General features: G+C 30.9%; 1 protein-coding gene across 2 annotated transcripts; it reads left to right on the top strand.

The window, feature by feature from the left end:
• The first annotated feature begins 5432 nt into the window (after positions 1-5432).
• On the top strand, positions 5433-8431 carry LOC133797866 (uncharacterized). Of its 2 annotated transcripts, none has more exons than XM_062235953.1 (6): positions 5433-5742; positions 5858-6048; positions 6135-6180; positions 7606-7691; positions 7788-7904; positions 8130-8431. In XM_062235953.1, exons 1-6 carry the CDS (start codon positions 5502-5504, stop codon positions 8199-8201), a joined length of 753 nt encoding a protein of 250 aa, XP_062091937.1. In that variant the 5' UTR covers positions 5433-5501; the 3' UTR covers positions 8202-8431. The 2 variants fall into 2 exon arrangements, with proteins under 2 accessions (XP_062091937.1, XP_062091938.1); XM_062235954.1 differs by having other exon boundaries at positions 5610-5747.
• Positions 8432-11631: the final 3200 nt, after the last annotated feature.

The raw sequence follows: 11631 nt of genomic DNA, 5'->3' as shown, positions 1-11631 counted from the left end.
CGCGTGGGCGTTGTCCCCACTTTTCGCCTGCAGAAAAGGTCACCTCGGGATTGCACACCGATGTGTCAGGACTGCGCAGCCAAGTACTCTGACTGGTCTTGTCTCCTGAATCTGCCTCGTGACACGAAGTGATCAGACCCAAAGCGCCGTTTTGTCGAGCGAGATGTAGTTCTAAGGTCAACCTATTGGGCCTTAGCTGGTTGAGATTTCATGTATTTTTGTATCTTTTTGTATTGGGCCTCCACTAGAGAGGCCGCTTGTATCCATTTTTCCCGATGGGCCCGGGTCGGATCTGGCCCAGACCCGGTATTCCCATGCGTCTATAAATATAAGCTACAGAGCACTGTAAACAGGGTCTCCTATTCACGAAAAAGACAGAAACTCTGTCAAGATATAGAGAGAAGACTCCATTGTAAAAGCTTCTTCAAGCTCTAATAATATAGACTCGTGGACTAAGGCTAGTTAACGCCCCAACCACGTAAAAACCTCGTGTCAATCTTCTGTTTTCATTATTATTATTAATAAATATTACTCATTAGTAGAGTTATCGAAAATCTCGGTTAACACTAAGCATACGAGATGCAAGTAATCTAGATTCGGTTTACTAATGTAGATAGACATCTTAGTAAATGTGTTGTATATAATAAAGAATATATATGACAGGACCGATGTGAATTAATTATTTTTATAAACTTGTAGTTTGACGTAAATAGTTAATTCTTATCATAATATATGATCATTTGTAGATCAGTCTAAATCATGAACTCCTGTTTATGTTTATTGGATCTTTTGATTCACTCGTTAAGGTCTCTTAGAATAATGAGGCTAATGACTTTTGTTTGGGAAATTCAATATCATGGATGACTGAGAACATGAATTACAATAATGGAATCCATGCTTTCCCAACGGATCGAATATTGGTTTCCTTAAGGGTTGATTTTGGAACTGAATAATTATTGAGCTCAAATCTATAATTAAATTATAGATTAATTATTCGCTAGTGAATTAATGGTACTTAATGATTAAGAGGTAATTAGAAAGGTAAAACGGTAATTTTGACCAGCTCTAATTAACGAACCAATAATGGAGGACAAAACTACATATATGAATTATATCAATCAAATACTAGAGAAAACTCTATAAATATAATTCTATAAATACTTAGAGTGCAATTCCATATTTATAGTGGAGTAATCATGGAATTAATAAATATGATTATTAGATTAAAGAGTTTGATTAATAATTTGGTTTATTGGAGCTTCGTATTATAGGTTAATAGTCCCTAAATTACCCATGTCCTACACTGTCAAGGGTAAGGATGTCAAAAGAAATTTTTGTAAAGATAAATGACTAAATTGCAAAGGAATTAATTTTCTAGTGCAACGAAATAATTATGTGATAATTATGAGTAATTGAGTAATTATGAATTAATTAATTATTGTTTAACGCCCAAAATGTGACAACTACTAAGCGGTGGTTGTAGTATAATCGGGCGGTCGATCCACAAGGAGGTAACCTAAAATCAAAAGATTAGTAGAAAATAACACAAAAAGTTAGTAACAAGAAATAAATAAAATTGTAAATGGAAAGAGGTTTGAGATTTTGGTATTGTATTTTTTTGATGAAATTATAAAGTGAGATAAATGTAAGATGTAATCAAGAGTTTGAGAAATGGAAAAGTTTCAAGAATCATCCATATGCTTGGTTAGTTACTTAGTTACTTGATTTACAAAAATACACAAGTAAATAGTTCACATCCCAACATTTACTTGGAAAATCTAACATTAAAGTCCATATTCTTTTCTAACAACAGTCCATTTGAGTTATAAAGTTCTTTACTTTAAAAGCACAAAGCTAATCTTATGAAAAATCTAAAAATGACAAAATACCCAAGGGCAATAATGCAATAGAAGATTAGACATAAAATTATGTATCAATATTACTTTTACTAATTAGAAGCACATAGAAAGAGCATGACTAATCCTATATACTATTAGCATAGGTAAATAAAGATAATAAAATAAAGATAGAAATGAAAGAACATAAATAACTCAAATATATTACATTAAGAACATAGTAAATCAAAGTAGCAAAATAACATCACTTGCATATGGAATCATCCCTAACCTTCCTAGGAAGATTAGACCATTATGCTCATGATTCTCACAAAATTCTAAGAAGAAAATATGAGAAGAAAGTGAGTGGAAATTTTGCTATAGTTTCTCTACTCTAAAAATTACATAGAAAATGTGAAGAAAGTGTCCCTATTTATAGATGGAGAAAAGGACTAAAAAGAAATTAAACAACAATTTGGGGTTTACAAAATAAATCTGAAATGTTAATAATAAACTATGATTTTGAAAAATTAAATCTTATTATAAATATTAACCTAGTTATTTTGGTGTATAGTCAAATGCCATTTTTCAAAAATACCAAAAAAGATGAGCTTTAAAGCTCAAAATGGCAATTTTGCAAGGCCCAATACCCACAAAATATGGGTTGAAAGTGGCTGTGGCAGATGAGGGTTTTGACCCACTCCCAGCCAATCAGAGGAGGACACGTAGGCAGCTGAAGCTGGGACTGATTCGGATTGGGCTTGCTGTGTTGGGCCGTTGGATGTTGCTAGGCCTGCTGGAGATAAATGCTGAAGGAGGCTTTGGAGGTCACGTTGGAGTGAGGCTGCTGGAGCTATGTTGAAGATGGGCCTTGGTATTGGGCCGCTGTGATGCTGAAGGTTGGCTTTGGATGGATGGTCACGTTGGAGTGAGGCTTAATTGATGGAGAGAAGTTGAATTGATGGCATTGCTGAACATGCTACGTGGCGTATTTGGACTGGCTGGCAGGAGTGCTGTTGGGACACGTGGCGCGAGGACAAGGCGCCACATGGCGCTGAAGGTGGAGAAAAAGGCCAGCGGGCCTGGGCTGAATTGGGCCAATTTTCTTCTATGTTCAAGTTGCAAAAATGCCAACTTTTCCTCATTTCTTCAATTTTATTTACTTCTTTCTTCTTTGTTTCCAAGTTCCAAAAATATCAATTAAATCCTACAAAATAAAACAAACTAAATTAAAATTAAATATTTTCATTTATAAATTTAATCATATTAATTTGATGAAAATATTAATTAAGACTTAATTTATTTTAACTATTAAAATCAATAAATGTGTATTTTTTGGCACTAATCAATTATTTAACCATATAGTTTTTATTTTGAAAAACTATAGGTTAAAATTTACATTAATCTTGTTTTGATTAATATAAAGAGAGAATAATAAATATCTTATAATATTTATTTATTTAATTTAAAACTAATATTTTAAGATAAAGTTAATTTTGAATTAACTGATATTTATGTTGGGATAAATATATTGTCTTAAATATTAATTAAATAAACCAATGAAAAAATGAGGGAAACGTGATACAAGCTTGGGTGGCACACATTATATTGTACAGTGGCGCCTAGCATTAGGGATTTAATCCATGAGATTTGAATTTTGAATTTCAAATAATTTTGCTTAATCAGTTTATTCGATTATTCTTTTTAATTATGATTTAAATAAATAATTAAATGAAAATATCTAATCAGTTTTAATTTGAATTATATTTTAATTAAATAAAGATTATTTAATTAGATTAAATATTTTTATAAGTATCACAGTAAGTGACTTTGAGGAAAGACTTGATTATTTTTTTGAAAAATAAAAAGATAGACTCTCTCTCAAACTATAGTATTATCTAAATCTGAAAATTATTCTAAATCTTCTCTCTATTGTAAATATTCTCTCTGTCAAAACTCTTTAGATTTTATGTGTTGAGTACATCTTAGAAGATCAGGGTGTGAGATCTCAGAACACTAGATAGGAAGATTGTTGATTTATAAAAAAAGATCGTTGATTTATTCAAAAAGACTCAAGACAATTGATAGGCTACAAAATATAATCATTGATCTATTTGTATGTGATTTAATATTTATATATGTGTATGATTCTAACTATTATTAATATTTATTAAAATTTGTCCATATATTCACTGCATACTTTGAATTGATCATTTAAATACCAACAAAATTTGGGTTTATAAATTTTAGAATTGTTCGAAATTCTTGATTTCTTGGTTCTGGGTTTCATATCAGATTGCTTTGTGGTTTGAATCTATGACTTTGTACATGGTAATTAATATTTTCCATAATTGGATTTCTAATTTTTGATAATGAGAAAAAAAGGGATTTGGGAGGGAGAAATCCTCGTGCGAATCACTTAATATTGGGATGGAGAGATCTAATTACTCTGTTAAAAATAAATAAATACATACATATACGTATATATTGAGTAGAGCTTGTGATGTTTCTGATATGCCCATCTTTTGTGTAATGATGAGAAGAAGAGGAAACCCCGAAGGAGAAGATGAACATGATCAATTTTTTTTAAAAAAAAATTATGTTAATTAATTAAGGTTTAAATTTTTATTTTAATTATTTAATTATTTTATATTATAATGATTTTTAAATAATTTTTACTATATTTAAATAATAAAAATGATATCGACTAATCAGATCAAGCCACATGTCCACTCATGTCAGACGTTAAGTGTGAGTACCAATAATGCACAATTTTATTGATATAATGTATACTGCCGTAAAAAAATTGGGTATTAAAGTGCAACAATTAAAAAGATTTTGGTATTATCACCGCCAATATCCCTTTAAATAAGAGAATTGCTAAAGGACACCGCTGGTGCCCAACACCACGAGTAGGTGACATATCGCTATTGGTGCAATCTAATATCAGGCCCTACTTATTTGAATTTAATAAGGATTATCTGGTATCGCTAACCAATCATAAGGCAATATCTTATATGGTGTTGGACATCTTAAGATGCCCAATAGCAACACTCTATAAATATTTTAGTGTAAAATCAACTCAAAATCTATATGTCCCACATGGATATTTAACAAACAGTTAACAGTTAGTTCTAATAGTTGCACAAAAATTATAGATTTAAGTATTACTAAAAAAAAAAATTAGGTATTAAGATATAACTTTTGAAATTTTTTGGGTATTATCGCTACCAATTAAACTAATAAAATCGTGTTATATAGATACTTACTATAGAGTTAACATTACGTACTAATAGTTGCATAAAAATTATAGATTTATGTATTATTACAAAAAAAAAAAAAAAATTGATTATTAAATTGTAATTTTTGAAAAAAAATTGTGTGCTATCTCGACAACAAATATCTCAACTTATTATAACTTAGTAAATAAATAATACTAGACACTCTAAATCACATGTAAAACTACATCTATATTTCATCAAAACGACATGGAACTATTGCCACGTACACCTTAGCAAAATAGAAGTGTGTGAATCTAAAATACGCCACAGGACTAGCACCTCTACCTCTCACTTTTTCAAAGCAATCTTTTATTTTATTATTTTTATTTTTTCCTTCTGGGCCAAAAAAAAAAAGGAAAATATATTTTCAGAAGCTTTGGTTTGGATGGCACTACGCGCCACTACATCATCATCTTCATCTTCTTGCCCTGTAAAACTCGGGCCCATTTCGTATCCGCAGAGAAACCCTAGGAGTTCTCTCAGCTTTAACCATGTTTTATTGGGTTTATCTTCCTCCGAATCCTCGAGGCCTTCGCTTCGCGTTTCGGCCAATTCGAAACCCAGAGTCCGTTTCGCCGCTCGCCGGACCGAGTCCGTTCCGGTTCGACAGCTCGCACGGCCTCTAAGTAATGTTAGAATAGAATAATAGTTTCCGATTCATTTTACTTTTATGGGTTTTTCCCTTTTGCATTTTATGTTTTTCTATTTTTGATACATATAAAATGTAAATACTTATTGCAGGTGAGTACATGAGTTTACCGGCGAGCCAGTACTCGGTTTTAGATGCGGAGAGAATAGAAAGAGTGGATGACAGCACTTTCAGGTGTTATGTGTATAGAATCAAGTTCTTTTCTTTCGAGGTTTGCCCCGTTCTGCTTGTTAGAGTAGAAGAACAGCCCAAAGGGTGCTCCATTAAGCTCCTATCTTGCAAGGTTTGGATTTTAAAATATATATATTTTTTTTTTGTGAATGAATGTGATGTACCTAATACCTTATTACCGTCTTTTGGGTTGTACAGCTTGAAGGTTCGCCAATGGTGGTTGCTCAGAATGACAAATTTGACGGTAACACATTTTGTCACTTCGTGTTTACACTATAATATAAGAATGTGAATGCGTGTAGGTTCAGAAAAATGTTGGGTATATCATTTTAATTATTGTATGCATCATTATTATATGAGTAATCCAGCATTTGATTTAGGAGACTTTATGGTCAGGTACTGCTTGAGAGATTTTGCTATTCAGTTTGAATGACATGAATTTGTTTAGTGGATGAAACTAATTATTATGTTATTTGGTTTTGTTATTAGGGTTTTTATAAAGAGTAATGACTTGACACATGGGTGTGTGTAAAATTACTCTTTTATAATTGAGAGGAAGTTTTATAATTACTCTTTTATTTGGTTTTATAATTGGTGTGAGTAAAAAGTGTGTGCACATATCATTACTCTTTTATAATTGTGGGGAAGTCTCAAGTTTGAAGTTTGAATGAATTCGGTTAAGTGAATTGGTTTTCCTGATTTTGATAGACAAACACTATAGTAGAAGTGTAAGGAGCTGGGCATAACTGTTGGAACTTTTACTCTTCTTGCATTGTGTAGTATGTGTTGCTATTACATTGCTGCAAATACCTTTTTCAGAATAACCAATTCCATGTGGCTTGTTGCATCCTCTAATATATTATTTTTGGCTATAGCTTTCATGTAAACCTTGCTGTATGGCTTGGATATGCATACAAGACAATTTTCTGCATCGCCAAGTGAATAATAAGGCCCTGTAGTAACGTGAGTTTTTCCTGACATGTTCGGGGAGATAAGTTTGATATGTTTTGGACATCCTTTCATTCTTGTCATTTTCCATGATGTCCCATATTGTTACCCCTTCTAATGATTTCTTATGTATCTCTGTCTTTACCCTTTTGAGGCCTCTTAAAAAAGAGAGGAAATGGAAATGACAAAGAAAGTTGTATTTGACACTTTGACAGAGGCTTTAAGCATGTCCCAACTGATTGTTATTTAAGGTCTTTCTAGTTCTCGGATTATCTGTCTTGGTATCATTCTTGTTCTGGCATAAGTTACAAAATTTGAGTGACCATACGCAAGAAGGTTTCCTTTGATTTTTGTCCACATTTAATATTGAGGCTCAAGAGGCTTGGAAAGTATGGTTTACGGGTCAAAAGATTTTGCATAAGGTCTATAGATGAAATTCTAATTACTGATTATTATGCTCATAACTTGTGATGAAATGAGATATTTTGTGTGCAACTATTTATTTAATGAACAAAAAAAAGAAAAGGAAAAAAATACTAAGAATATTGAACCAGGGTTTTATGTAGTTGTTTATACTGGATTCATTCACATTGATGCAAATATGAATACTAGAGTCATCGGAGTCTCTTTAATAGATGAACGAAGATACATTTTGTTGGAGTCATTTGGTTTAATCCTTTTTTCAGGAAGGATTTGACATTGATTTGGTGTGGGAATGCAGCTTTCATGGAGAATATTGTATCATGTGATAGTGACCAAGGAGAAGACTTATCGGTGGAACAACTCACTTCAGAGGCTGTCATTGAGGTACCCTTTTAGATGGTATACATACAAACTTATATGTTTTGCATAACACTAAGTGTCTCCTTAACTTATAATTGGACATTGCCTGAAATTCTTCAGGTTAGCATTGAGGTTCCTTTTGCATTTTTCCCAATTCCAGTGCAAGCCTTTGAATCAACTGGTGCCCAAGTCCTCGATCAAGTTCTAAAGATCATGCTTCCTCGCTTTATGGCACAGGTTCTTTTGCAGCTTCATGCACCTCTGATTTTGTTTCATGCCTAATATTTATTTATGATTCCATGATTGCTATCATCAACTAATGATGGACCTGACAAAGTAGTAAGCTTGATTTCTGTCAGAATATCTTATGGTCAAACTTGGAGTTTGTTGGGATGCATATAACTAAGTTTTTGGTTCATTTGCATGGGTTCTCTTCTAATATTCAAAGAAAATGTTGTGCAGCTTGTAAAGGATTATCAAGCATGGGCTTCTGGTGATACCTCAAGGCAGCCTTTAGGAACAGGTGAGATTTAACACAGTGAACAACAACACTTGGCCTCTTAAACAGGTCATTTAAAATGTTCAGTATCAAATTATAGGTAGCATGTCCCATTTGTACAAGTACACTATTTAAAAATTTAAATGACCAGTTTTTATTATTTTATTTTAAATCCAAGTAGATAAAATTCAAGAGATTGTACTACTTAATTATCACTGTATCCCAATCTATAGTTTGGGAAAATTTAATCTACGTTTTTCTCTCACTGATTTTTTTTGTTTTTTAATCTCCCACCAAATTCTCATGCACTTCCAGCACTGTCTCAGTGACTTATTGATCTTCTCTTTCAAAATATATCACTAAAATCTACTTTTTATATTTCACACAGTACTTTAACAATATAACATACATGAAGAATAAGCAATTGCAAAATGTTAAAAATTTGATGTAAAAATACATTCTGTAACTGTCAATAAATAATATCATCATATAGGAAAGAGTAAATGGAAATTAATTAAATAAGTTGTGTAATGTTCTCAAAAAAAAAAAAGTTTGAAGGATGAATATTATTTTCATGAATGAAGAATGAGCAGTGGCAAAATGTAAAATATTTGTAAAATACAAGATTTGATGGTGTTATTTTAGGACTATGTTTTTATGTTTTAAATTTTAAAGAAAAATATATTTTAAAGAAAAATATATCTTAGTATATATACTTGTTACATTAGTGTATATTTGATGGAACTTGTATTATCGGGCATTTCAATTTTCTACAGCAATATCTAAATTGAATAAAACAAAAATGTTAAATATTTTATTATAAAACTAAAATAAAGAAGATGAAGTAGAGGGAAACAAAACGATTGCCGACCCAACTCAAAGTGTTGCCTTTTGCTTTTTTTCCAACAATTTTGGATTTATTATTATTTTTAAGGAAATTTGCAACAATAATATTTATGTAATTAATTTTGTTGCACTTAAAAAAAATTAGCGGTAATAATGTCTACCATTACGAAGTTGGTGCAAACGGTGGTCTTTGACCATTAGCTCTAATTAGGAACCAATGTAGTAGCCATGTAGCGACACCTGATTGGTCCAATCATTTTTATTTTAATAAAATATTATAAAAATATTTTTATAAAATTTAGTTAATTAAAATTTTAATTTACAAATATAAAAATATATTAAAAAAATTAAACTGATTATTAAAAATAAATGTCTTCTTCAACCTCACTTCCCTCGATCCCATGGGTCTTCTTCAACCTCGTCTCCCCCAACTCTATGATACGTTAGGATATTATTTATATATTTCTTTTACAAACTGATGCCCATTCATTTTGTAATTTTTTTTTAAACTCACTCGTATCATATCTATGGCTTCACCAAGCTCTCATGGTAGTATTATGTATTGCATTATTTATCACGATTAACGAACATAGAAAGTTTAGAAAATGATTCATGAATTTAAAGAGACCTCAGTTTAACTAGTTAGATTTTTGCTTAAAATAGATGCCCAGTTATGATTGGTTGGAAGGAATTTCATTTCACCAAATATATGCTTCTACTTATACTACACTCTACAATATATAATAATATTTAATGGAACAGATAGCGTTTGCAATAAAATATGCATTAAAATGTTTTAGTAAATAAATTTATTAATAACTCTTGATGTATATTAATTTTTTTTAGGGGAAATGTATATTGAAATTATAGCAACACCTCTCGCACAAAAGTAATAGTAAAAAAAAAGAATGAAAACATTTGCGAAGTTTTTTTTCAAGAAATTTTTTGGAGTTGTTATTAAGAATGTTCAAATGATACGATATGAGAGATACATGGATGAATTTCAATAATTATATACATATCATGAAAGAAAGAAATACTAGATTTAGTTCTGCAAAATACCCAACACCTTTTGAGGCTTTAAGTATAAAAAAAAATTGAGGCCTTATTTTAAAGAAATTTTTTTTGGCCTTATTTGTATAAAAAAAAATTTATGCCGTCATTTCATATTAAATTACACTTTTAGAATATATATATATTTTTGGGCATTTTTTCTCATTAAAAATAAAAAAAAAATTGAGGCATTAAGCTAAAATCTAGTTGGTCTTATTGTTAAACTGGCCTGATGAGAGGAGGGAGGATTTAAGGTTATGTTTAAAAAGAACGACATATTGAATTTTAAAGATTAGGACCATCTCTCCTCTCCCTTCTTTTTTTTCTCTTGCCAAACAAAACAATCTACCTCTTTCTTCATTTCTCTCCCTCCACCTTTCTCCATCCACCTTCTACCAAACATAGTGTTAGATCATGCCCAAACAACATCTAGAAAGTAGTCTCTAACTATAGCATACCAATTGGACTCATGTGACTGAAAAGAACAACATCTGCAATTAACTTCAACATCCGAGGAGGAGGAGGAGGAACCCAAACCGAGCCTCTAGAAATAGATGTGGCCTTCACCCAAGTCTCTTTTTTTAGCAATGTTAGAATTAGTGGGGTGGCTCATGTGTGATGCCTAAACAAGGTGCACTTATGGCACTTACAAAAAGAAGTTATGATGCTATATTTATTATAGAGAATTATTAAGAGTGTAGGTGGTGCGCAACATTAAAAGGAGATGTTATACTACTATTCGCAAAATTCAATATCGGGTCCCACATATATTAATTAAATAATTATTATGGAGTATCGCTAACCAATTATAAAGTGTCACTTTTTGTAGTGTTGGACACCTTAAGATGTCAAATAGCAACACTTTTATTATAATTTTAAAATATTCATCATTTGAATAGTTTCTTATTGGGTTTATATCACTAGAGGTCCCCAACTTTTTTGAAAAATATCACTTAAGTCCTCAAATTTTAATTTTGTATCACTTAAGTCTCAAAATTTGCTAAATATGTGTCACATAAGTCTTTTTAGTTGAAAATTTGTTTACATAATGTGTAATAGAAAATTATTTATGGCCTAGTAGAAAGTAATTTATAACCTAGTTAATTACAATTAATTAATTAAGTTGTAAATCGATTTTTGTTGCCCATTTATAAATTTTGGGAACTAATGATACAATATCAAATTTGAGAACCTAAAACATTTAAAAAAAAATTAGAGAACTCTACCGATATAAACCCTTCTTATTAGAGCTCGGATGAGCACCATCACCACCAGTTTCGAGCCATCCTTTCAAGCAGTTTATTTGTCTAGCTTTATTCTATTTTAAAAATTTTACAAATAGAAATAATTATAAAAAATGATTAAATAATTCGTGAAAAGCCAATCAAATCAAGCCAAATACACGTGTCTAAATTGCTCAATTGGACTATTCAGGATTTCTGATTTTTTTAATAACAGTGTAATAAGCACATACCCATTCATTTAATTTTCTTAAAAAAATACACATCTCTAAGTTTCATCATCAAATTGTAAATAAAATAAGGACAAGTAAACTACAGGAACAAT

Source organism: Humulus lupulus, chromosome 8 (assembly GCF_963169125.1).
Source record: "Humulus lupulus chromosome 8, drHumLupu1.1, whole genome shotgun sequence".
In the NCBI taxonomy this organism is placed as follows: domain Eukaryota; kingdom Viridiplantae; phylum Streptophyta; class Magnoliopsida; order Rosales; family Cannabaceae; genus Humulus; species Humulus lupulus.
The sequence above is the reverse complement of the archived record's forward strand: the minus strand, read 5'-3'. Positions and strand labels throughout refer to the sequence as shown.